Below are 26,511 nucleotides of genomic sequence, written 5' to 3'. Positions count from 1 at the left end.
CTGAAGAACCAGCCTGCTCCTGGCTCATTTCAGCATGGCTGCAGTACCCAGGAACAGCAGGTGGGGTGTGGAGGGCCTCAGTGTTAACAACATAGGGAACAATCCCTCCCTAGGGAAACCACATTATTACCATTGATACCGTTATCAGTGCTGGCCATGAGTCCACAGTGCGCCTCCTGTCCCTGCTTCCTGAGCACTGGGATTACAGGAGTGAGCCACCATGCCCAGCTTCTAAACTTTAATTAATATCTTCAAAGATTTAGGGAAAAAATAAAAATGCAGCCTGGGTATAAGAACAGGAAATCGTGAAATAAACCATGCACTAAGAAAGAGTTTTTAAAAGTTAATGTATAAGCAATAGAAATAAAATGAAAGCCAAGCAGAATGGTACATACTTGTAATTGCAGTTCTTTTTATTTGCATGTTTTTATTTTATGTGTATGAGTGTTTTGCCTGTGTGTATGTATGCCTGCATGCCCTGTGCCCAGGGAGGTCAGAAGAGCATGTCAGATCCCCAAGACTTGAGGTATAGACAATGTCAAGTTGCCATGTGGGTGCTAGACTTGAACCTGAGTCCTCTGTGAGAACAACAAGTGGTCTTAACCAGTCATGAATCAACACCCCAGCCCCATAATCTCAGTTTTTGGGAGCAGAGGCAGGAAGACCAGTGTTCAAGGCCATCCCAGCTACATAATGAGTCGGAAGCCAACATGAGCTACATGAGACCATGTCAGAATACCCCAAACCCAAAAAGAACCCAAAACTCATTAGAACATTTGGAGATAAGCAAATTAAAAGGGGAGTCCAGGGGCCTGGTATGGATGAGTCCTAGCAGGAGAGAGCAGACAGAGAATAGGGAATGACTATTACAACAAAAAGAGAAACCCCCAAACTGGGGCCTGGCAAGGTGGGTGAGAATGTTCTCACCTAATCTTAGTTCAGTCACTGGAACCCACACACTCCTGAAACTGTCCCCTGACTACCATATGTGCACTTTGGTACACACACACACACACACACACACACACGAAAATGTAATATAAGAATTTTTTTTAAAGAAAAAAAATGAGCTGAACATGGTGGTAACTCACCTTTAATCCCAGCACTCAGGAAGCAGAAGCAGGTAAATTTTGGTCAACATAGTGAGTTCCAGGACAGCCAGAGCTGCATAGTGAGACCCTGTCTCAAAAAAACCAAAATAATTGCCAAAGTGGAAATGTGTATTAATCCAGATTAACAGGGCCCACACCCAGTGCTCAGCCTGGAAAATGAAGACTGACCCACCCAAGCCACATCTGATGGAATTTTAGGGTGCCAAGAAAAGATGTTGGAAGCTTCCAGAGGGAGAAAATAGGGTACAAAGAAAGATTAGGAGTCAGGAATGCCACGGCAGCTGTCCAGTGGGCCATCACGTCAAGGATGAGAAATGGCTTCCCATAGCTTTAACATTGCAGTGCAGAGGATAAAGCCATCCTCAGACACGCTGAGTTTCAGAAACTTGACTTTGGAGCCTACCTTTGGAACCTTTACTCAGAAAGTACTGTGTGATTTCCTACACCAAATGAGAGCAAGCCAGCCCAGAAGAAAGGATACGCAGCGCACAGCGCATCATGCTGTCCCATATGCCATTGAGAGTCGTATGGAGAAGAGGGGATGAGACACCTTGGGACAACGGTGGAGAGCAGGCAACTGCCCCCCTAGAGGAAGGGGATGGGAGAGGCATAGCTAAGAAATTAATGACAGGAAGTTGCCTATCCTTCTGGAGAAATAAATCACAAAAGTTGCTATCCAGAGTTGGGCATGGTGGTGTGCACCTTTAATCCCAGCACTCAGGAGCCACAGGCAGGAAGATATCTGAGTTCAAGAACAGCATGATCTAGAGTGAGTTGTCTAGAGTGAGTTATAGACTAGCCCAGACTATGTAGTGAGACCCTGTCTCAAAAAACAAATCAATGTCCAACCTAAATTAAACATTATAGGGAGTTTATCGGCTCATGTGATGGAAACTTTTAGATGCCCTGATTTCTAATGAAACTAGATCTTATGTCTCAATAGGCAAGAGCCAGCTTATCTCCTGTTTTTCTGTCCTGCTAGCTAATGGGCCAGCTTTACTGTATAGCTGAGCTGGTGGAGGCTGGCGCTGTGCTTTCTCACTCCTTCTGAGAAAAGGTGAAAGACTGTTCTTCTCCCCTAGAACTCTAGGCAAATATCCTAAGATACACTCTAATTGCCCTAGCATAGGTCACCTGCCACTTGTGGCCCAGGCAATTCAACTCCTTGCAGGATACCCTGAGACTATTTTTAGAAGTTGGGGGGGGGGGGCGGGGGGGCGCAGCAAAGATGGCCACATGAGCTCCTTGTTTCCAGGTGGGAAAAGCGCACAGACCCCCGAGGAAGGTTTTACTACGTGGATCACAACACCCGGACCACCACCTGGCAGCGCCCAACTGCCGAGTACGTGCGGAACTATGAGCAGTGGCAGTCACAGCGGAATCAGCTCCAGGGGGCCATGCAGCACTTCAGCCAAAGATTCCTCTACCAGGTGAGAAGCCAGGAGCGCGCCAGGAACGGCGCGCCACCCTGCGCACCAGCGTCTGCAGCCACACACGGGGTAGACCGCTTGGGGAGCAGGAGGAAAGGGTGGCCGGAGATGGCAGCACCGCGACGCCGCAGACTTCACTCAGCACAGCGAGATTCCTCAGTCCCTAACGCAGTGACACCATGTCCTGCCCCTGCTCAGCGCCTGTGTATCTGAGCTGGATTTGCCATTTTTCTTGCTGTTTTCTTGAGTTGTCTTGGCTCCCAGCCGGGAAGGCCTGTGGCAGCTTGCTTTTGCCCTGTCTTTATTCAACTTCTGTATAGTCTTTAAAGATCTCTGAAAGGGGTCCTCTCTGTTAGCCCAGATTTCAAGTTCTTTCCCAGGTTGTCTAGGTCAGACTGGGGAGAGGTCTGCCTTCACTTCTGCTTGGTCTTTTTACAGTTTTTCTTTCTGCCACCTCTCATTTTAGCAAGCTGTCGGGGTAGAAGTTTGATTTGGGAGGGGGCTTGAAAATGAAACTTAAATGCAAAAACAGTTTTCTTTCTGAGTATCGTGGACTAGTTTCCTCACGGCAGGCGTGGAGGCTCTGCATGGATTTGGGGAGTTACCTTGTTTCTGTGAAATAGAGGATGTCTTGTACTGAAAAAAATGTGGTAGGAACTTTTTTTTTTTGTCTGCTTTAAATGTCTCAGTTGGTTCTCTCCTGCTTTTGGTTTTCCCTCTGTTTGCTACAGTGCCATGTCCTGGTTACAAGGAAGAAGGCTTGCTTTCATACAGTTATTTTGGGGTTTGGCCTTGGCCCAGGGTTTGACTAGGAAGACCAAGATCTGGTGCTGTGGTAGCTACACCCCCAATCCTCATCTTGCTAGGCTTAAACTGAGATCTTGTTCTTTGCTGCACTTTAAAGAACATGAAACCTAGTTTAAAATGGGAGTCAAGGGCGTTCAGATCGCTGGCTCCTGCCATCCTTTCCCGGGCCTGCCTCCACAACATGCGCCTTTTCCATGTTCCCTGGGTTACTGGTCTCTGTATTTCTGGTGTTTGTCCCTGCTGTGGTCCACTGAGGATACCAGCAGTCTTGTGCATCTGTCGCTGCGCCAGCACCCCCCCCCCCCCGACGGCTCCCCTCCATGTGGCGTCTCTGTCTTCATTCCACCTGTCCTCTTCTGGTAACTAATGGAGGAGGTCAGGGTCTGTAGTGTCAGCCCAGGTCAGTCATCCTGTGGTTACTGCTGTGTTCACTCAGATTGTCCTATCCAGAAACAGAGGGCTCCATCTTCCCTCAGATAGCCCTTGGACCATGGCCTCGGGCACCTGGGCTTTGTGCTGGGTCCGCCAGGCGCATCCCACAAACATCATGCCTGCCTTCTGCTCTGTGCCCTTCCCAGAGTCTTTCCTGCCTTTGGCTGTGTTTGTTCCACATTCTTTATGTCTGAGTTTGTATCTTAAAATATTACTGGGACTTTGTGTTTAATCCCACAGAGACTTGAACTCATATGAGTTTTCTGGCTCATGGGTTCATCCTGGGCTCCAGCCCTGGGATATTCCCAGGAAGGTGGTTCAGCCACCTTCCGTTACTTGTGTTTCTGGTTATGAAGGACACTGTCTTGTCTCTGAGTTCCTTGCACCTCCAGGAGCTTTGTTCCTGGGCATCAGTCCCCTTGTCCTGTCTGTGCTTTCCTGGCTTTGCTCTGTGTAACACACTTGGGCCCCAAGGAAAGATGAGGAGAAGGGCATTTAGTTGTCCAGTGAAGGCATGGGTATTTGCTTGGGATTTTCTGGTCATGATGTGAAGATTTTGTTTGTTTGTTTTTTTTTTTCTTTACTTCTGTGCCCTTCCTTTTCTTATAATTTGAGTTGTAAAATGTACCTTACAGAAAAAATGTCAAAAAAAAAAAATCAAGTGATCCACTTTAGCTGTAAACAGTAAAATCACTGTTAGAATCCATCAGTTCTGATTGCTTGTGTTGTATTCTTCAGTCTCGTCCCTCCCTCTGTTTCCTATCTGTCCTTTCCTCTCTGTCCTTCCAGTCTGAGAATGTGGTAAGTGGAACTGATATCATAAGAACTAGAGGGTACCAAGGAAATTCAATAAGGAGCACTGTAATGAAGGAGAGCCCGCATCGTATGAAGTTTGGGATAGAAACAACAAAACTAAACAAAAAGCAAAAAGGGTTAAGCACAGGGTTCCTAGGTAGGTACAGCGGTCCACACCTGTAGTCCCTGCTGAGGAAAGCTGAAGCAAGGAGGTCATTTGGGCCCATTTGAAGTCAGCCTGAACTATAGAGAGATTTCATTTCAAGGGAAGAGAAGAGGAGGTTGATGAATATTTTGGTTCCAAGTTCTGTGCCATCAGTAAAGACGTTTTGGCCTGGTTGTAGAGCTAAGTGTAAGGTGAGTAGAAGCTGCCGAATCCAGTTACTACCATTTGGTAGCTGATACCCTGCTAGAGCCTGGGGTACTTTATCCATTACCTACACATTCCAAAGAGCCTAAAGCACCAGACTTATGTGCCCCTTCTTCTTTCTTTATGGTTTTCTTTTGTTGTTATTTGTTTTTTGCTGTGTAGCCCAGGCTAGCATTGAACTCACAGAGACACATTTGCCTCTGCCTTCCAAGTGCTGGGATTCAAGGTGTGCACCACCCCACTTGGTCTGTTTCAGTTGCATGTGCTCCTTGGTAAGAGCATTCGCCAGCATGTGTGAATCCCTGGGTTTAGCGGGAAGGCTGCCGCCAGGCCTGTTGCTCAGCGCTGACCCGCCTGTGAGCTGACGGGTGCATGCATGTGTTTTGAATTTGTTCTTCAGCTTCAGCTGTTCAGTGTGTTCATGAAGACTCTTTCACCGTACCTGAGAAGCAGAGCAGGAGTGTTCTGAGGTGCTAGGCTCAACACCACCCGCCTTTCTAGTACTCAGACACACGTCCAGATGCCCAGTGTGAACTAGGGAGAGTTTTACTAACGAGGCCAATCTGAGTTGGGATGGAGTTGGAGAGGCCCCAAGATGAGGCCAGCTTCCCCCAACTTTGTGCCGTGCGGCAGGAGGCCCTCTACCGAAAGGGATCCTGTCTCATCAAGGAACCTATGGTTTGGAGACTTGAATGACTCTCTTGGAACTTACTTGGAAGAGGAGCCTGTGTTGCCACCTTGGGAAGAAAGTTTCTCTGTCCCTTCAGCCGGGGTGGAGGGAGGGCTGTGGTGGGGGTTGGTTGGCAGTGGAGTGCCACCAGTATTTGTTCAAGCGCAGACTGAGCCCCATTCATCCTCCTGCTCGTGTGTGTGGCTCTGTCATCCCCAGATGGAGCCAGCCAGGTCTGCAGCCTCAAGTCTGCATTTAGAACTTGATCCCCTAATATGATGATTAAATTCTAGTAAGTGAAATAAAAATGTTTGAGTGGGGGAGAGGGAGGAGCAGAACAATACTTGTTTTCTTTAACTCTGAAAAGTTTCTGACGGTGCACCCCCACCCCGCTTCCTGAAGGCTCTGAGAACTCTCCATCTACTGCGGCCCTTCCCCTGGGACCTTGAAGCAGAAATAGGCTGAAGGGCGCTAGTGTAAACAGTGACCGTGTCGTCCTGGAGCCCCTTCCCCTGTCTCTTTCACCAGCCCCAGCCCCACCTCCCCAGACAGGCAATCACAGAACACTGAGCAACTTCAGGTTCAGGCAGGGGAAGAATAAAGGTGCTTTGTGAAGGGGAAGGAAAACATTCCTGGGGGAGGTGAGGGGCTTGGGGCATGAAAGTGCCCTCAGTCTGGGTGGACGCTGCACACCCAGGAGGGAGGTGGCGGGAGGAGGGCCGGGCCCCAGCCAGGAAGCCCTGGGCGTGGGCAGGGCTTGTGGGAATGATTTCATTGGAAAGGCCTGCGGTATTTTTTCCCCTCCTGTGTGTGGTTCTTGGAGAAAGTTGGAGGTGGTGAGGATTTCAGTTGCCTTGGCCGCCGGGAGCAGGAGCTGAGCAGAGGTCGGCAGGGAGCTGGCGGGGAGCTTGCTCTGAGCGCGCCTGCCATGCTCAAGGCCTGGCTGCTGCCTGGAGCCCTTGCCCGCCTTCCTGGAGCACCTCTAACCTCACCTGCTCTCCCTGCCCCTTGCCCTCTCGGTGTTGCATAGAACACTTTTTCTGGGTTTTCTTAAACAAAGACTTAAAGGGGCAGATGCTGTCTGGGATCCCTCCGAATTCCTGCTAAGGGCTAAAATGTGGAAGTGAGTCTTTGGCTTTTTAACTTCTATTGATCCATTTATTTTTAAACGAAGCTTATTTTTATTTTTTTAAACTTCTGTGTTCTGCTCTCTCTTGTGTTTAGTCTTCAAGTGCTTCGACTGACCATGATCCCTTGGGCCCCCTCCCGCCTGGCTGGGGTAAGTATTGAGTTCTCGGTCTTGTGTTAGCAATCATACCATTCTGTCCCTGTCTTCTGCGTGTACTATCTCTTGGGTTTCCGTTGCACTTAAACACATGCTGAGGACACCCAGTTGGCGCAATGGCAGGGGTAGAGCCATCGGAGTTCTCCTGTGCTATAGCAGCGCTCACCTGCCCTAGCTAAAGGAGAGGGACCCCAAGAAAGAGTTCCGCAAGAGGCTAGGGGACTGTTGGATTTGAGTACTGAGTTTCAGGGTGGTGACGCAGGAATCTACCCAATCCCAAAGTTATTTTGATGCACCTGATGTCTATGCAGATGTCTTTCTGTCTGTGACTCTGGTTTAGGGTGCCATCCTAACAAGTCTTCTTCTTTGCCATTGAGACACTGGAGGAAGGATGAGCTGCCTAATTTGGTTAGTGTCAGCCACTTTTGCTTGTGGTCCCATTGTGAATGAGACCACAGGGACGCAGCATTGCACCCTGGGTATCAGTCCTGAGAGTGCAGCCCTGCTGGCCGTCCCTTGTCTCAGCAGCTACTCCTTACCCATCTTGGGTCCTTGGTATGACTGGCCAAGAGTTAAGGCACAAGCACTCATTAAGGGCCAGGCATCCATGACTTGGGAGCTATGGTAGGCTGCTCTAGGAAGGAGTACTATGCAAAAAAGGTGTCATTAGAAATGGCAAGACACGGGAAATTCTGCAGCTTTCTGAGCTGGGCAGGATTTTGTTCAATCCTACAAGAGTCCTTGATGTCAAAGGGAGCAGTTATCACAGGAATAAGTAGGTCCTGGGTTTCAGTTCTTGGTTGGGGTCATGGAGGATCGTTGGCGTTGGTTTGGTAGGTGTGCATGGGTGGGGAAGGGCCGCTAGGATGGTGACAGTGACATCAAGGGCATCTCTGGCATGTGCTACTTTGGGGCAAGATCTTGGTGCAGGCACTGCTGTTCCCTGACAGTAGTTTAAGAGGTTCTGTGTAGTGGTGAGATGGCGCATTGCAGAGGACAAAGAGGCTCCCCTATTCTAGCACTAAATATTGATTAGTAAAAGCCTGTGGATTCCTGATTTCAGCTAGAAAGTCCCCATGCACACAGATGACTTGCCTGGTTCCCCGCCCCCAGCATAAGGTTACTGGCACCTCTAGGGTTAGCAGGTCAAACATGAGGTTAGAACTTGGGGGTCCTGACATGGGCGGGGGAAGTGCTTCAGGCTAGGCAGGAGTCTGCAGCACCACATGGCTGTGGTGACTTGAGTCTGGACTGGAATTTGGATTTGGCTGTGCATGGGCAGCTCCATCAACTGTGCTTACTTCTTTCTGTAGCCGTCTTGCTAAGTGACAGTCCCTAACGAGCGAACTACGAAAACCTGAAGATAGTTCACAGGTGCAAAGTGTATGAGCATGTGAGCTAGGAATAGAGGATCCACGCTGAGGGTCAGCGCTGTCCATGTATGGTCAGAAGAGCAGAAATGCCCCACAAGTGAGGAAAGAACACTAGGCTGGGCATGGTGGCTTTGAACTAATGCGTGCAGGCCGAGGCAGGAGGATGCGAGAGTTGGAAGAAAACACTGTGACAAGAACACAGTGTTTGGGGTTCTGGGTTGGGGTCTCGAGGGCTGTAGCAGGGGCTGCCTCCCCCCAAATGGTAAGAAGGGTGGAAAAGCGAGGCCAAAAGAGAATGCCTTTAATTGTGAGTGCACTGGTCTTCTGTTTGGCTTGAGGTCTCAAGTGCCCTTGTACTCACTCCTCCTCCGAGCCCTCATGGCTGTCCCTAACTACTGTTTGGGGATTTGGGACACATCCAGTTTAGAGCTTCATCTGCTCCTGAGCAGCCGTAATGAGTGACAAATGTTTCCAAGTCCATTTGCCCCTGAAACATGGTCCTGCTGTGTTCAAAGGACTCTCTCCATCACTGGGCTCCAAAACTATTTGTTGAAGGCTGCCTGCGGGTACACAGGCCTCGAAGCAGTAGCAACATAAGGCAAAGTGGCCAACAGCTCAGACCCACTGGGCAGATTACCCGAGTGATTATTGTCCTTTGACTTGGCCCTTGGCTGAGCAGCCGTGGAGGGTGTCATTTGTGATGGTGGCTCCTGAGCTGGGGCAGCCAGTCCATCAGAAACCTTAGGGTGGGGTTTGGGGGGCGGTGAGGGCTGCTCTCCAAGGCCAGACATACCCACTAGCTAGGGACTGAAAGTCTATAAAGGCTCCAGCCACCCCTGTTCTTTCTTTCCTTTATTTCCGGAGCTTTGTGAAGATTTGGTTGACAAAAGTCTATTCATAAACTCTCAGTTGTGTAGACAACAGGTAAGGCAGAGTCAGAGACCAGATCTCAGAAGAGATAGAAACTAGTCCTGCATGGTTCTGGAAGGGAGCAGGGGCTGGTGGTGGACTCCCCATTTCTTTCCCCTTTTCAGTTTTTAGGTTCCTGTAGCTCCTGGAACTAATTACCGTCTCTTTAATCTTCCTGTGTCACTGTGAAAGAGTGAGAGTTGTTAGCGTTGCTTTTGCCAGGAAGGAAACAGCTTTGAGGAGCTTCTTGGAAGGCGGCCTTGTTGGAGCCCAGCGCTTGCCTCTGGCTTTCTCCTACCCACCCAGAGCTGGTGGGTCACCCTCCATCCCACCCTCTGAGGCAGAGAGGAGGCTGGCAGGGCAGCGGTGCTGCACACAGCTGGATACAGTTGCACCCCTGCTTCAGCGGGGCCCCCTCTGTACCTCCACGCCACCCTCCTCTGACAAGCCAAGCAACCACAGAGTTGGGAACGCGTGTCCCCTTCTCCTGCCCTGCAACAGGGAAAGGCTCTTTGGCTTTCCCCCCAATGGCAAGTGTGAGTGGGTCAGACTCTCTCCTCTCAACCTTCTGTGGCAGGTTGGCATTGGGGACAGAGGTTCTAACCCATTTCACAGGCAGCAGAACTGAGACACAAGCTGGTTGAATCTGATTGCACTCTCTCCTTTCTTCTGTGGCAGAGAAGAGGCAGGACAATGGACGGGTGTATTACGTGAACCATAACACACGCACTACCCAGTGGGAGGATCCAAGGACCCAGGGGTGAGGATCATTCGGGGACCGTGAGGGATGGCTGAGGGCTCTGGGCAACTGCTGCTATGGCCAAATGGCCTTTGCATCTGCCTCACAGTGCTAACGTCAGGGGACTCTTGAGGCCTTACACATATACTTGCTACCTCAAGAGCCTCAGGGCACAGGAGAGCACCACCCTTTCCTGGTGGGTGCAGGGGCATGGAAGGACATCATAGGCAGGAGGTGAGAGTTTGATTGTCAAAAAGTTGAGGGCATTCTTGCCCCTCAGAAGCAGGGCAGGGACACTTGGGGTCTTAAGATTGCTAGTGAACACCCAGGCTGATGCTACCCAGGAAGGCCTGTCATTTTAGCCCCATAGTAAATGGCTCCTTTTTGCACATGACCTGTTTTCCCACAGCTTTGGTCTCACCAGGTGCATATCTTAGAGTGCCCCCTCCCCCATGGTGAGCTCTGAAGAGCCTGGAGAAAGCAAAGACAAAGTAGGACTTTGGGGAAGTTGGCCTCCAAGCACAGGGCAGTTAATAACTCCTCTTCTGTGTTTTCAGGATGATACAGGAGCCAGCCCTGCCCCCAGGGTGGGAGATGAAATACACCAGCGAGGGTGTGCGCTACTTTGTGGACCACAATACCCGCACCACCACCTTTAAGGATCCTCGTCCAGGGTTCGAGTCAGGGTAAGGACTGTCTCTGCCACAGCCTTGTCCCCCAGCATAGCCCCAGTGTGTCCTGTTACGCTGGGGAAGGGGTCTCTATGAGTGTGTGCTGTGCTGACCACTGCCCTCTAGTGCCGATGTGGGTGTCATTAAGGGCTGGGGGACCCTCCTTACCCAGAGCAACGCTGAGACCTTTCTCTCCAAGTGAGAGGTGTGGCTTCTTCGCCCGTCTGTCACTCTCTTGGCAGTCTTGCTTTACTCCTCTTTAAATTCCCGGAGCAGAGCATCCGCTTTTTCTAGGGCTCCAAGAAATGAACTGTTCATTTTCTGAGAAATCAAATAGGTTCCAGCACAGCCTTTGTTTTCTCCAGGACAAAGCAAGGCTCACCTGGTGCCTACGACCGAAGTTTTCGGTGGAAGTATCACCAGTTCCGTTTCCTCTGCCACGTGAGTTCTGGTTTGGGGACTTCTGTGGGAGTAGGGCTGGTAAGTGCTGTCAGCTTGGTCTCCCACATAGGCACGGGAGGGGATGTCTTAGATAGGACCAGGATGCTTGCCCCACACTGAGCTGCTTGTCTCGAAGGAGTAGGCTTCTAATCCTGGGGCGTGGGACTGTGTTGTCACAGATGGGAGAGCCCTTTGAGTGGACACCCTGGGGAAGCCACAATTGAGTCTCCCTTTCTTTTTCAGTCAAATGCCCTACCCAGCCATGTGAAGATCAGCGTTTCCCGGCAGACACTCTTTGAGGATTCTTTCCAACAGGTTAGGTTATTCCTGATGCCGGGATCCTGGGCAAGCAGGCTTCCTTCCATCACCCAGTCCCATCTCATGGCCACATCTGTTAGACAGTAAGCCTTAGACAGAACCCCCACCCGCCCCCACATCCCTGCCTGCCGTGCTGGGGTCAGGGGCAGGATGGCCGGATGCCCTGTCTCCCCAGATCATGAACATGAAACCTTATGACCTGCGCCGCCGGCTCTACATCATCATGCGTGGTGAGGAGGGCCTGGACTACGGCGGCATTGCCAGGTGAGCTAGGGTGCCCACAGGCTGTTCTCTGCCCCACGGCCCCTGACTTCAGGGCCCGTGGCTAGAAAGCTACCTCCTCCACGCTGCTCTTATCCCCGAATTCTCCTGCATCAACAGATGTGATATTCAAAGTAATCTCTTGGGTTGGGTATGTAGCTCAGTTAAGGTAAGATGCTTGTCCAATGTGCAGGCCTGGGTCTGGCCCCCAGCATCACATCATCAGGCATGGTAGCTCACGCCTGTACTTGTACCATTTGAGAAATAGAAGCAGAAGGATCAGAAGTTCAAGATTGTCTTTGGTTACATAGTGAATTTGAGGCCAGCATGGGTCTCATGAGACCCTATTCCCAAAAAGAAAAAAAATATATACCATTATAAATCTCTCTGGCGAGTACCAGTAAGCCATGAATCAGGGTCAGGCCTCAGCCTTTTGGTTATTAGATTATGGGGATGCCAGAAGCTTCTTAGGTAGGGGCATGGTGTGCGGCTCTCTGCCACCCTACATGCCATTTTTCTGGAGTTGAAAAAGCAACCTGTCATTGTACCAGTGGGCAGTAGCTAACACTGGGTCTGTGGGTGTCCCTTTAAGATCAACTCTCCTCTGATAGCCTTCCCTCCATTTGAGGCCAGAGCAGGTGAAGTCAGGTTCTCGGAGCATATCTGATGTGTCTAAGTGTATTCATCTCCTGCTGCTGTCATGTGTACCAGTTGACAAAACTGAAACAGTATAAACCCTGAAAGACCTCAGAGCACTGTGTCACCTTCGCCCCACAAAAGTTAACAGGCTGTTTGGGAAAACATCGCCTTGGACGACAGGCAGAGGGCCCTAGCAGTGAGAAGGAGCGTCTTGGCTGTGGTGACCTCTCTGCTGAGCTTGTGGTGGGGGGTATCTTCTCGCTTGGTGCTGGGCTCACCCGCCTCTGGTCCTGTTGCTGGTGGTGTAGTCTTCTGTGTTGATCCCATCCTGCAGATGGATCGTTCTTTTTGTCCGTGGTGACCTCTCCAGGCTTGGTGGGCTTCTGGTGTGGCTCCCGCCCTGTGTGTCTCTCTCTGTGTCCTGCCAGTGGTTTTACCCTATGGTAGGTTACGTCATGCTGTTCTACCACAGGGTAGAACCACGGACAGGATACCGGGGCACCCTCTGCATCGAAGGACTCGTCTACACAGCCACAAACAGCCCAGCAGCCAGGGGCTGGTCCCTGCTGGTTTAGCTCAAGCTCTAAAGGACTCTGAATTCTGGCTTGAGGCACATACCTAGGGTCCAGGTAGCTGCTAAGGCATCTATCTCCTGGGTGGGTGTCGGTTGAGAAGAAAGTTTCCAAGTTTGGGCTAGGGTCTGCTCATGGGTCCTCGGGTGAAGGGAGGACTTGCAATGTGCAAGCCAGGTGCCTGTGGGGTAGCTAGAAGGAGTGAGGTTCCTGAAGGCCAGATGAAGCCCAGCACTTTGAGGGTTCTGTGTTGGGAACATGTACATTGCTCACCTTGCACTGTGGACCAAGTGGGGTGGAGCAGGGCGGCTACTGCCATGGAGCAGAAATGCAATCGCAATAAATATGTGTGTCTGTGAGTTCATCACATTTACTTATTTATTTATTTGGGGCTTAGGTGTCTGTATATGGCAATATACCATGTGTGGAGGTCAGAGGACAACTGTGGGACTCAGTTCTCATCGCTTGCCAAGTGGGTTCCCGGGATTGAACTCAGGTTGCAAGGCTTGGATGCAAGAGCCTTTACCTGCTGAGCCTTCTTGCCTGCTCAGTCTGTAATGCTTTAATGCAGTGCACAGAGCATGTTGGCCCTGGGTGTGAGGGGCCCCTTGGCCACCAGCTCTACATACTGTAATATACACGTGCCCTGGGAGCTGACAAGCACACGCACAGGTTTTCCTGAGCACCGTCTTCCGGTGCTGTTGTCCTGCCTCACCTGAGCTCTGGAGTAGTCTGCCTCACCGGCCTCCCAGGCACATGCCTCCAGGAGGCCTGACCCAGCAGGACCCCAGCTGCTGTGCGGAGGGCTCCATTGTTGTGTCCTCTCTTCCCCACAGAGAGTGGTTTTTCCTCCTGTCCCATGAGGTGCTCAACCCTATGTACTGTTTGTTTGAGTACGCCGGGAAGAACAATTACTGCCTGCAGATCAACCCGGCCTCCTCCATCAACCCTGACCACCTCACCTACTTCCGCTTTATCGGCAGATTCATCGCCATGGTAACGCCCAGGGATGCCTCCCTTCTACCCTTCTTCTTAGACCTCTGGGAAGGGCAGCCCCCAGCAGGCTGGCTCTAGTCACGGAGGCAACGATGACACAAACATCAGCCCTCATGGACCAGGGTCCTGGCCCCGACCCCGTCTGTCTGTGACTCACAGTGACTCTCTCCTCTTCCTCATACAATTTCTAACCTGGAAATTAAAAATAAATACATACATACATACATGCATACATACATACCTAAATAAATAAGAGAAGCTAGATAGCTGTGGAGGAGTGAGAGACTTCGTGGTGGCCACACAGACTTTCTCATGTTGTGTAGTACATACTACACAGAAACCCAGGGACTTCACCCTAGTCTGTAGGGGCTTAGAGGATATGGCCGGGCAAGCAGAGCCCCAACTGCCTGCCAGGCCTTTCTCTTGGAGGTGCTGGGCCTTTTGGAAGAGAGTTAGGAATCTTCATGGGCTTAGATCAGAGCCACAGTGAACTGGCTGGTGCAAGGCTGGGGGAGGGGTGTTGATGCCCAGCAACTGAGCTCACCTAGAAATACAGGCTCAACATAGCGATGCAGAGGGTCATGCCATGTCCTTTGTGATGACCCACAGAGCCTGGGAGGCTGTCGTCCTACTGTGCTCCAGTGCCAGCTTTTCTATGTTGACGTCCTGTGTCTTCTCACACTCCCTTCTCTGGAGTACCAAGGGACCTACAGCTCTGTCACTAAATATGGCCATTCCTGTCATCTGGAAGTTCCTGACAAAGAGCTGGCAGTGGCTCCAGAAGTGGGCATTCTCTCTGGGTCTAGAGACCTGCCTGGCCTAGCAGCCAACAAGGACAGAGTAATGAAACTCTTAGACTATTACTCACCACCGGCCGCCATCTCTCCCCAGCCTCAGTGTCTGCATTATTTTTGGCCTCTTGTGCCACCCGCTCAGAGTGCCAGTGAGTCAGGGCTGCCACCTGCAGCTGTTATGAACAAGTTTGCTCTGGAAATGGGGACAGGCCTTTACTAGAAGAGGGAGTGGCCTGGCCAGTGTGCTGAGCAGACAGTGGGGCTGCTTTGCCTGTCCCTGTGGCTTTCAGGGTGAGGTGAGTCTGTCCCTGTGTCCAAGTCAGAAAAGAAGAAAGAAAGAAAAGTAGAAAAGTGCCTGTTTCCCAGGTGTCCCTGTTAGCTAGGGCAGCTGGCTCTCAGGGAGGAGGGCAGGCGGCACCGGAAGCACTCCTGAGTGTGCCTCAGGTGCTGTCCCAGGAAAGTCCAACGGTTTTGCTGTGCCTCTTCTTGGCCAGGCTCTGTACCACGGCAAGTTCATCGACACAGGCTTCACCCTCCCTTTCTACAAGCGGATGCTCAACAAGAGACCAACCCTGAAGGACTTGGAGTCCATTGACCCTGAGTTTTACAACTCTATTGTCTGGATCAAGTGAGTCCTGCCTAGCCCCGTGCTGGTGGAGCAGGGCTCTGATTGGCCAGGTGATGCCCCTGGCCTTGATTTCCTCTACTAGAGAGGTCCCCGGGTGCTCACTTGGGGAGTGATGAGAGCTTCTAGGCCTCCTGTAGGGCAGTTCTAGAGTTCTCCCCCTGCAGCAGAAAATGCCCAAGCCACGGGTCACCTGTGACTTCCTACTGCCTCCTGGGGGCCTCAGCGAGAAGTCGGGCATGTTGGGACAGACCTTGATCTCTCCCCTTGGCCTCCTGTGTCCTAGAGAGAACAACCTGGAAGAGTGTGGCCTGGAGCTGTTCTTCATCCAGGACATGGAGATCCTGGGCAAGGTGACAACCCATGAGCTGAAGGAAGGCGGTGAGAACATCCGTGTTACAGAGGAGAACAAGGAAGAATATATCATGTGAGCCTCAGGCCTGGGGGAGGGGAGCATGTTACAGACAAGGGAGTGTGCCCTGGGCTTTATAGTCTTTGACCAGCCCCACCCCCATATGGCCCACAGTCCCACAGACTGTGAGAATACGTTAGACGCATCTATCTGCCTTGGTTACAGAGTGACTTGAGCTGTGGACTTAGAGCCTCTGGCCTTGGTCACCAGCTCCGGGTTGATCTTTGATGTATTCAAGAAGCTTCCCATCCCCAGGGAGCTTTTGGAAACTTAATTGTTGCCATGCTCCTGACCCAGAGGATTTCTGTGTCCGGTGTGGACTCACTTGATCCAGTGATGTACACATTTAGGCTTCTTGGTCTAGTCCATTAAACCATACCTGTGTATGTGTGAGGTTAAGCAGTTAAAGGAGAGCTCTGGCTTGGTGGCCTGGGCTCCATCAGTGGCTTGCCTGGTTTTAGGTTGCTGACTGACTGGCGGTTCACCAGAGGCGTAGAAGAACAGACAAAGGCCTTCCTGGATGGCTTCAATGAGGTGGCCCCTCTGGAGTGGCTGCGGTATTTTGATGAGAAAGAACTGGAGGTAGGTGCCGAAGATTGTGAGCCCCTGACCTCAAATGCTTTTAGGGCACCCCGTCTTCATGATGTGTGCCTACAGAACCTCACCACAAAGTCCCACATCTCAACAAGCTAGAGGCGGCAGGGCAGGCAGCGTCCCCCAGATCCTTAGCCCAATTTCCCCATGCTTAGACAGTGGGTCCTTTAAATATTCTGGGAGAAACAACAGGTTGAGGACATTTGGGAGCCACCTGGTGTGGGCACGAGGAGGCGCCACGGGGAGGGCCAGCTGCAGCCGGCTGACATGTCCCTCCACGGGGAGGGCTGCTGCAGCCGGCTGACCTGTCCCCTCCTGCAGCTGATGCTGTGCGGCATGCAGGAGATAGACATGAGCGACTGGCAGAGGAACGCCATCTACCGGCACTACACCAAGAGCAGCAAGCAGATCCAGTGGTTCTGGCAGGTGCGGCTGGGCCCTCTCCCTGCTGGGCAAGGAGCTTTCGGGGATGGTTAGCTTCTACCTAGAGGCCAAGCTTAAGGACCCTTCATCTTTGACATTCCTCCCCTCCCCAACTTGGAGAAGTCTGGGATAAACCCGTCTCTGGGCAGGATAGAGGTTGTGGCTATATCGTTGCCAGCTTGTGTGACAGAGGTTATCAGCAGTCACTGTAGGCCCAGTTGCTGGGAGCCGAGGGGGCCTGTGGCCAGGAAGTGCAGCTGCAATTAGCTATGGGTCCCCTCCAGTCAGATGGGGCGAGAGAGGAAGGCAACGTGTGTCTAGAAAGATGCCGTGAGCTCACCATCCTGAACTGGATGACTCGGTTCCTTTCTATGTGTGTGTTTCACGGCTGTTAACAAGGAGAGTGCGTGAAAGAGACAGATATCCTTAGTACATGTCTGTGTGTTTGAATTTGTTTTTTTCGGGGGCAGTCCACATGGCATGCATTTGACATCTTAGGCATTCTAAGGTGTCAGTGGCTTTAGCGCCTTCATTGTGTCGTGCAACTAACAACATTGCCCAGCTCCACTACAGCTCATCTCCCCGAGAAGAACCCTGTGTCCCCAGACAGCCGCTCCCACCCTTAGTGTGTCTTTAAAAGCAGAAGGAGGCAGGCCCAGGGTGTCCCTGGGACCAATTGGTGTCCTATGGACCTTGGTAGAGTGTTTTACAAACCCTTAGAGAAAGCCTCCTTGCAGGTCTGTGATTGCCGTCTGTCCCCGCCCAGTGTGACCCCCGGCCCCGGCCTGAGAGGCCCATGGTAAGGTCTGACGCGCTGCCTGGTGCAATTACAGGTGGTGAAGGAGATGGACAATGAGAAGAGGATCCGACTGCTGCAGTTTGTCACGGGAACCTGCCGCCTGCCTGTTGGGGGGTTTGCCGAGCTCATTGGTGCGTTTTTCTTTGCCCTCCTGGGGCCCTGGCTGGGGTGAGGACGGTGAGGGGCAAGGGGCGTGCACATCTCCCTGGAAGCTGGGGAGCGTTGGTTGTAGCTGTGCTGCTTTGGGAAAGGCCATCTGTGTTGACACAAAGTGCACTTGCCTTGGGTGACAGGGAGCAACGGGCCCCAGAAGTTCTGCATTGACAGAGTTGGCAAGGAGACCTGGCTGCCCCGGAGCCACACGTGGTGAGTTCGCCAGAAGCGGCAGGTGGGAGCTGGGGGCCGGGGGGCCAAGACACCCGCAGCCCTGGCCTCCCGTACACTCTTCTCTCTCTTTCCCAGCTTCAACCGTCTGGATCTGCCACCCTACAAGAGCTATGAGCAGCTGAAAGAGAAGCTGCTGTATGCCATTGAGGAGACTGAGGGGTTTGGACAGGAGTAGCCGAGGCTGCCCCTCCCAGGCCCTCTAGCACATGTAGTCTCGAGTCCTTCCTGCCTGAGATGCCGCCGGCTGCACAGCCCTTAGGAGCCCCCTTTGGGTAGTGGCCTTGCACGGGGCTGTGCTTTGATCATGTTGGTGACCGAAGAATCTGACCCCAAGAATCTCTGGGGACCCTTCCTCCTACCTGATGATGGCAGTCTGGAATAAAGCCCCTGTCACCTTTGACTCCATCACCTGTTGCAAAGTCAGCGGGCTGCCCTTCCCTGCAAAATTGCCCCCTCCACTAGGACCAAGTCTCGGTGTGTGAGTGTGTGACTCAGAGCTGCCCAGAAGCTGGGCCTCACCTGTCAGGTGAGGAGATAGTCCGTGTGGGCTGGCGAGCTGGACCCAGAACGCCAGGGTCTTTGCCAGCAGAAGAGGCTCCGCCTTCATAGACCTTTCCTGGAGTCTGTGGAACGGGCGTGAGGGAGCAACTCTGCATCAATGCCGCCTGTGCTTCATTCCCTGGCAGACTGCAGCCAAGGAGACTTAGCAGCGGGCACCGGTGCCACCAGCTCATCTCTTCCTAGCAAGCGAAGGTTGAAGAATCCACTGTGTGTCAGTGGGAAGGAGACGGCAGAGCCCCCAGACCTTGTCCCTTGACATAAACTTGAAGCATATTCGTGTGTAGGGTTGCTTTCTGTTTCGCTTTGGGTATAGCATTCCCACCTTCTGTCAAGGATCTGGGTCCCCCGTGTTCTGGGTCCTTGTGGGGCCCAACCCTCTTGATCTAAAAGCTTCCCAGACAGCTGCTCCTCTCAGGAACCCGCTTAGCAGTTCCCCAGTTCAGAGGCCTGGCTCTGCCGCCCAGCGCATCCCCGCCACCCTCACTGTCCATTGACAAGAGCCCTTTGCTGGACACCAGGCAGCCCCCAGTTAGCAGCAGGTGATGAAGCTAACTCCGGGGGCCTCTGGAACCCACCGTGGCTTAGAATGGAGCACACCCTGGCCAGCTGAGTGTCTGTGCTATACAGGCCTGAGACTTTACCTGACCATTGGAAAAGACACTACTGAGAACCAGCCGAAGGGCCGGGGCTGCCTTGATAGCTTGGCTTGATTTGTGGAGCTCCTAGCAGCTTCCTACGTAGGAACACAGGCCCTTCAGGGGTGCCGGAGTGGTTACGGTGGCCCACTCCCTCCCCAGGCTCCCCGTGACATACTAGCTCCAGGGCACCCTGGGCACGCTTTCTGACTAGTCCCAGGAGGGAGTCTTCCGAGGGCAGTCCCTTCCTACCTTCATCCTTGCCCTACGGCCTGTGAAACCCCCACATCGCACAAGCTGGTCTGAGTGGCTCAGCTCACCGCTGCTCACCCCCTCTCCTGTGCAGTCACCTGCCTCACCCCACGAACATCACAAAGGCTGCTCCGTGGCTGGCTGGGGGATCAGCTGCCAGCAAGGTTTGTAGAAGCATCAGGCTCACAGGTGTGAGTGTGCATGTGTGTGCGTGTACGCGTGTGCGTGCGTATGTAAAATGAAAGTGCATACAGAAAGGCCTGTGCTAGCTAGCACCAAGTTGGTCGACAGATTGTTTTTGTAATGCCTGCCCCGCCTCGGTATTGCCAGTTTCTTGTGCAATAAACAGTCAGCAGCCGTGGAGGTGTCCGTGTGGCTGTTTGTACACACACTGTGTCGTGGAAAGAGGTGTCTAGCCCCACAGGTCTTCTGGTGTCCCCAGGCCATGGCAGAGTAAAGATGCTCCAGCCTTGCTGCCTTTGAGAGTTTGGGTGCCGACTTCTGGACTGGAAGGCACGTCCTTCTCCACAGGTCGCCTGCCTCAGCCTGGTCACCGTGTCACACTCTCAGCAAGAGTTGTCCGCTTGGGAGCAGAAGAGCTGGGATTTGGGTAGGGCTGTCATTCACTCAGGAAATGGCTCAGGTGGCACGAGTCCCACGATGAGGGGTTCATGATGCTGAATTCGGGCTCACACCTTGGCTTGCCACCGGTTATCTTGACAGATAAGGCTTCAGAGATGGATCTGGGTGTGGTAGTGCGTTCTTAGAATCCTAGTGCATGGAAGGCCAGGGTGGGAGGATTGCTACGAGCTTGAGGCCAGGCTTCACTGCGAGCCCCTGCCTTAGAAAAAGCCAAAAGGGAGTAGAGAGATGGCTCCGCAGTGAAGAGCGTTTATTGCCTTGCAGAGGATCCAGGTGCAGTGGTCAGCATCCACGTGGCGGTTCATACCACGTACAACTCAAGTTCCAGGGGATCTGTCACCCTTTCTGACACACACATGGCGCACAAACATAAGCAGGCAAAACATTCATACACATGTGTCCAAATGAGCACGGGCTAGACCACCACCTAAGGAGTTGACTAATTTGACATCAAAGCGACCTCACGTTCTAACCACACCCTGAGGACAGGAGGCAGAGGCTGTCGTCCTTGGGGCTCCCTGGCAGTTCACTTCCGGGAGTTCCAGAGCTGCCTCCCTCTCTCGTTTTCTAATGTACCCAGTGCCTTCCCGAGGTGTGCTGTGGGTGTGTCCAGCGGCTTGCCACTGTCAGCACAGCTTGTCCAGTGACAGTGGGCAGATCCGGTAGGAGACAGTCCTGAGAGCTAGATTGTGGCTTTGGTAAAGTTTTGAGATAGTTCTTGCTCTGAAGCCTTAGAATGGTGATCCTCTTGCCTCTGCCCCAAATGCTGGGACAGACACTTGCCACCACTCCCAAGTATACTTTTACCTTAAAAACGTAAAGTGTTCAGGTTCAAAGATACAAATGGTCTGCCACAATAGGCCTCCATCACTCTGGTCCCTCGGCCACTTTCATGCCCAGTCCCTTTCCGTACCAGAGCCATTCAGACCTGTTGCCACCGCAGCAACTCCCACTGTTAAGCCCTCCATGTGTCTAGAAAGGAGCTGAAGCTGGACAGTAGGATTTCTGACGGTTAGATAAAAGCCAGCATTCCCCGGGAACTTGTGGAGCGGGTGTTCCATACTCAAAAGTTGCTACTCATCCTGCTCAGACCTCCTCATCCTACTTACAGTCCTCAGGATTTCGTCCACCAGAGCCGGCTCGCTACCATCTGTTCTCTGCTGTCTGGTGCGATCTCGTTATACACTTCCTGTCCCCACCCCATCCCTCACTATTCTCTCCTGCTTCCCTAACAGCTCTGGCCATGGGCAGCCTGCTTTCATTTCTGTCTGCCCTGGAGTTTCTTTACCCAGCATACACTCATGGCCATGTCGGGCACAGGCCACAGTGTCCAGTTTCTTTTTCCTGTCTTCCCCTTTTTGCTCTCATTGCTCTTATTTATAAGGTGTGTGAGCTCAGACCTAAAATGCTTCCAGTTCCCCACAATCTAGCCTTGCTTAGTGCTTTGTGCCTGGCAGTGTCTGACCCAACGAATCTGTGATCTAGGTTTTAAATCAGGCTTTTTACCTCCTTTGTTTGGTGTGACTTTATTGTGTTTACATCAGAGAAGGGAAATGTGGATTCACTGCGCCATTTTGTGAGTCTCCGTTGGATTTCTTTTTGGCTTTGTTTTAACTTCGTGTGCAGGGGGCTGGGGAGAGGCACGTGAGGAGGGGGTACAAGCATGTATGCGCCCAGGGTGCGGCCAGAGCAGGCGTCTTCCTCCAGAGCTTGGTTGAGACAGGGTCTGTCATGGAGCCAGAAGCTGTTTTGGCTGAGCTGGGTGGCCAGCAAGCTCCCAGGCTCTGCCAGTCTCTGCCTCTTGGTGCTGGGGTTACAGTTATGAGCAGCTGTGCCTGCCTTTCAGCATGGGTGCTGGAGATTCAGGCTTGCAGAGCAAGCCTCCTTACCCACTGAGCCACCTCCCTATCCCTGTTTGTTTTTGAGACAAGAGCTCATGTAACCCAGGCTAACCCTAAACTTGCTGTGTAGCTGAGACTGGCTTGGAATTCCCGCTTCTCCTGCCTTCTCTTCAAAAGTGATGGAATTATGAGCACATGCCACCAGGTGTGACAGATTTATAACATTTTGTTACATTTGGGGGGGGGTACTCATGCCATGGCACAGGTCTGAAGGTCAGAGGATAACTTGAAGGAATCTGTTCACTTTTTTGACCATGGGAGCTCCAGGGAATCAGAACTCAGGCCATCAGACTTGGTGACAAGTATCCCAGCCCTCTGCTGATGTACCCTGAGGTAGGCAGGCTTCTTAGGTAGCCCCCAGTATTCCCCTGCTTGAGACCTACAGCTTTAAGTTCTCAAGTGTGGCCTAGTTTAGCCTCTGTTTCCAGCCAACAGAGCATGACAGCAGAAATGGGATGTTCGGGTTGTGATTAAATTGCACACACCTGTGGCCTAGCTGCCAGCTGACCCTCCTTACTGCCTTCCCAGCACGTGCACTCTGAGAACTGGTGTGGTGGAGAAGCCCTTATGGCAAGGGATGGAGGGCCAGTGAGGAAGGGTTTCCAGTAGCCCGTGAAGCCTTGAATCCTGCTAATGGCCACTCAAGCTTGTGACTGGCTCCTTTCCCTGCTGGAGCCTTCAGACGCCAACAGCCCAGTGGACAGCTGGGTTGCAGCCTATGACTAGCCCTGAGCAGACGCTCCAGGTAAGCCTTGGCTGGAGCTGCTGCTCCCACCACAGCTGGGAGATAGGAAAGCTATGTTGCTTTGAGCAGCCGTAACTGTAGGGTCTCGTTATTCTGCTATAGACGCCTTCCACACTCAGATCAAATGGGTTTAGATTAGCTTGGCTCCTGGTGGCTGAATGTGGCCGTGGTTCTTAGCAAATGCAAGGCTCATGGTGTGGAGAAAAACATGCTGAGCGTGAGAGGGCACACCTTTAATCCCAGCACTTGGGAGGCAGAGGCAGGTGGATCTCTCTGAGTTCAAAGCCAACCGGGGCTACATAGGGAGGCCCTGTCTCAATAAAAGAGAACAAAGAAGAAATGAAGCAAGCCAACAGCTTGCTACCCTGTTCTTCATCCATGGTCTTATTCTTCTGGGGAAAGAAGGGTGCCTGAGATGCCTGAACTCAGTGCCACTTTTGCCCATTTGTCAACTGGCATCCTTTGCTTGGAGCTTGGTCTAGCCTGGGACTGCAGGTGGTCTCAGATGCCATTAGTATAAGTCTGGGCCTCCGGCCAAACCCAATCGGTGAGGGTCAATCCAGTGTGTCAAGGAACATTCTGGATTTATTTCCTGTGTAATTATGGGGCGGTGCAAGTAGGGAAACATTATTATTACAGCAGTAAGTTAGCCCAAAGAGTGGCCTTTGCAGCCCTGGGCTCCCTCTGAGAGTGACTCGAGGCACAGTTCCTGCGCCAAGGGCTGCCTGTGAACACACAGCCCTGGCAGGTGGTGGGTGAAGAAGCGGTGCTGCTTCCTGGAGGGGGTTCACTTCACCTCCCGATTTCAGTTCTTAGTCACACTGGTGGTGTTTGCAAACTGCCCGTAATTGCTTCTTCGCATTGACTAAAATGTGGAATGGGGGCCAAGTGTCCTGTGCATGCAGTGGTGCAAAACGTCACCTCATCCTGCTCTGAAAGTGATGCTGTTTAGGGGTGTAGGGACAGGTCCCTCTTCTCTGCTGGTTAAAGAGCCGAAAAGGAGGAAAAGGAGTGTTGTGGAAGTCTGGGGGGGAGGGGGGTGTCCCAGCAAGACCAGCGTATAGCCCCGGACATCAGCCTCCTCTCTTGGGGTTCTCAGTTTCATTAATAATAGATTTTTAAGAATGGACACAAACAGAAGTTTGAGGTTTAAAGGAAAACTCTAGGGCATGCAGGTGGCAAATCCCAAAGCTGCCTAGAAGGGAGCAAAGTGGAGAAGAGAAGGGGCTGGGAGCCATGGTTTTCTTTTTTCTTTGATAATGCAGGGAGGGGAGCTTTAGAAAAGCAAGAAAGGTTGGGGAGAGTCGGTGATACAAATGGGCATTTGGTCTGCTGTGGCCTGGGATTTAAGCAAAGTATCCTTCTCTAAACAAGAGTTTCAGAATGACAAGAGGCCAGATAAGATTTGGCAGCTTGTGGGGTGAGTCTCACAAAGGCTTTGTGTTAGGGTTCTCTAGAGTACCAGAACTTATAGAATGAATCTCTATATAGAGAAAAGGGATTTTATTAGAATGACTTACAGGCTGTGGTCCAGCTAATCCAATAATGGCTGGCTCTGAACAGAACATCCAAGAATCTAGGAGTTGTTCAGTCCATGAGGCTGGATATCTCAGCTGATCTTCAGTGTATGCCGGAATCCTGAAGACATAGGCTCTAACGCTAGTGAAGGAGTGGACTTGCTAGCAAGGTGAGGGCAACCAGGCAAAGAGCAAAAGCTTCCTTCTTTCCCACCCCTATACAGGCTTCCAGCAGGCAATCATAGCCTCAGGATCTGAATTAAACGTGTGTCTTCCTATCTCAAAGGTTTGGATTTGATGTGGGTCATTCTACTTCGAATTAAACAAAAATTTCTCACAGGTGTGACCTTCTCGGATTTTCATTAATTCCAGATGCAGTCAAGTTGACAACCAGGAAATAGCTATCACAGGTCCCATTCTAGTAGAATGGAGGATTTTAAACTCTGAGGGGGACAGAGTAAGGGGGACACTGGAGGCCCAGGCCCAGGACTGGTGTTCCCTGAGTGTCCCAAAATGTGGAGTGCGGAGCCTGGAGTGTAAACAGCTGGAGGGGAAGAGTATTGCTGCCGGTGGCTCTGTGGTGTCTAGAGACAGACAGGTCATGGCTGCTGGTCAGGCTTTGACTTTGACATACAACAAAAAACGGGCAGACATGAGCTACCTCGTGGATGTGAGATCGACACAGTTTTGTCTGTGGGCTGGAAATGGTGTGTGAGGGAAAGAGTAAATTCAAGGGTGGTTTCTAGGTTTGGGGCTTGAGAAGCTCGTGGTGCCATTTAGGCAGATGTGAAAGCATGCAGGAGAAAGCAAAGCTGAAGTCTTCTTGTAAACATGGGGCAGAAAACATCCTGGTCTTAAAACTACCGAGGGCAAAAAGAACCTGGGGGATTCAAGGTAGCATGCGGCCACCCTGGCCCTGTAGGTAGAGACTTGTGAATGGTCAACCAGAGCCGGGCCTTACACCACCCAGGGAATTCTGGTGGAATTGGCTGCTTCCTGTAGCAGGACTTGGAGTGGAGGGTCAGGAGGAAGCCCCAAGAAGGTGGGCTGAAGCCAGGGAGGATAGTTAAGAGCCTGTCTATAGCGGAGGGAGATTACTCAGTTGCTAAAATGCTCCTACTGCGAAGACCTGGGTTTTAGTCCCATGTGAAAGAGCCAGGTGTTTGTAAGCCCAGAGCTGGGGAGACCCAGATAGACAGATCCCGGGGCTTGATGGCTGCCCGGTCCAGCCTGTTAGTGAGTTCCAGACTGACGGAGACACTGTGCCATAAAACAAAGTGGGCTAAGACTGAGTACTGCTTTTCCAGAGGACCCAGGAGTAAGGCTCGGCTAACCGCCTAACTCTAGCTCCAGGTAGTCAGCGCCCTCTTCTGGCTTCTGCAGGCACATGCACACAAGTGCATATAGATACACACAGACACACACATAAATGATAAAAATACATGTTAAATGCAGTACAAAGTGGAGGGTGCCTCTGGCCTTCATATGCTTACACAGTCACGTAAAGACACTCACTGAGTGGTGGTGGCACACACCTTTCATCCCAGCACTCCAGAGGCAGAGGCAGGTGGATCTCTATGAGTTCAAGGCCAGCCTGATCTACAGAGCGAGTCCAGGCAGGGCTACACAGAGAAACCTTGTCTCAAAAAAACAAAACAAAACCAAAAAAAGGAGACACATTAATAAATGCACACACAGACACACACACACACACACACACACACACACACACACACACGGTAGCAGGACATCCACATATTCTCCCAGACCTCAGAGAGCTAAGGTAGTCCCGAGGACAGTGGAGAGACTGAGTCACTCAAGGCTTAGAGACAAAGATGCAGCGGCATGGAGCACAGGACTTTTTTTTTTTTGTAAAGATTTATTTATTACTTATGCAATGTGTGTTAGCATGTACACCTGCACGCCAGAAGAGGGAACCAGATTTCATGTTTAGATGCGTGTGAGCCACCATGTGGTTGCTGGGAATTGAACTCAGGACCTTTGGGAAGAGCAATCAGTGCTCTTATCCTCTGAGCCATTTCTCCAGCACCCTGGAGCACAGGACTTTAATCAAACTTGAAATGGATGCGAAGATCCACTATGGGACTGGAGCACCCGCTAAGAGCACTAGCTGCTCTTGCACAGGACCTAGGTTCAATTCCCAGCACCCACATGGCAGCTCATAACCATCTCTAACTCTAATTCCAGGGGATTGGGTGCCCTCTCCTGGCCTCCGAGGGCACCAGGCACACATGTGATGCACAGACATACATGCAGGAAAAATACTCATACACATAAAACGATAAAATAGTTAAAATCTAAAAATAAAAGATTGGTCTTGGGGCTTTAACACTGGCCATCCTCGTCTGCATGGGAGCACTATACGTGATGCTAGCAGGAGTCC

General features: G+C 51.8%; 1 protein-coding gene across 2 annotated transcripts in view; it reads left to right on the top strand.

The window, feature by feature from the left end:
* The window catches only part of Wwp2 (WW domain containing E3 ubiquitin protein ligase 2), a 117,385-nt gene extending 97,725 nt beyond the window's left edge, over positions 1-19,660 (top strand). For both annotated transcript variants that reach the window (XM_021632831.2, XM_021632841.2), the window contains 15 exons: positions 2,368-2,542; positions 6,841-6,895; positions 9,862-9,943; positions 10,480-10,608; positions 10,959-11,034; positions 11,278-11,349; positions 11,528-11,616; positions 13,661-13,820; positions 15,109-15,242; positions 15,526-15,666; positions 16,113-16,233; positions 16,567-16,671; positions 17,502-17,598; positions 17,761-17,833; positions 17,930-19,660. In XM_021632831.2, the coding sequence (XP_021488506.1) occupies positions 2,368-2,542; positions 6,841-6,895; positions 9,862-9,943; positions 10,480-10,608; positions 10,959-11,034; positions 11,278-11,349; positions 11,528-11,616; positions 13,661-13,820; positions 15,109-15,242; positions 15,526-15,666; positions 16,113-16,233; positions 16,567-16,671; positions 17,502-17,598; positions 17,761-17,833; positions 17,930-18,029 (1,609 nt within the window). In that variant the 3' untranslated portion in view covers positions 18,030-19,660. The remainder of the gene's footprint in view (positions 1-2,367; positions 2,543-6,840; positions 6,896-9,861; positions 9,944-10,479; positions 10,609-10,958; positions 11,035-11,277; positions 11,350-11,527; positions 11,617-13,660; positions 13,821-15,108; positions 15,243-15,525; positions 15,667-16,112; positions 16,234-16,566; positions 16,672-17,501; positions 17,599-17,760; positions 17,834-17,929) is intronic.
* Positions 19,661-26,511: the final 6,851 nt, after the last annotated feature.

This window comes from Meriones unguiculatus, chromosome 10 (assembly GCF_030254825.1).
Source record: "Meriones unguiculatus strain TT.TT164.6M chromosome 10, Bangor_MerUng_6.1, whole genome shotgun sequence".
NCBI lineage: Eukaryota > Metazoa > Chordata > Mammalia > Rodentia > Muridae > Meriones > Meriones unguiculatus.
Note: the sequence above shows the minus strand (reverse complement) of the source record. Positions and strands in the feature narration are given on the sequence as shown.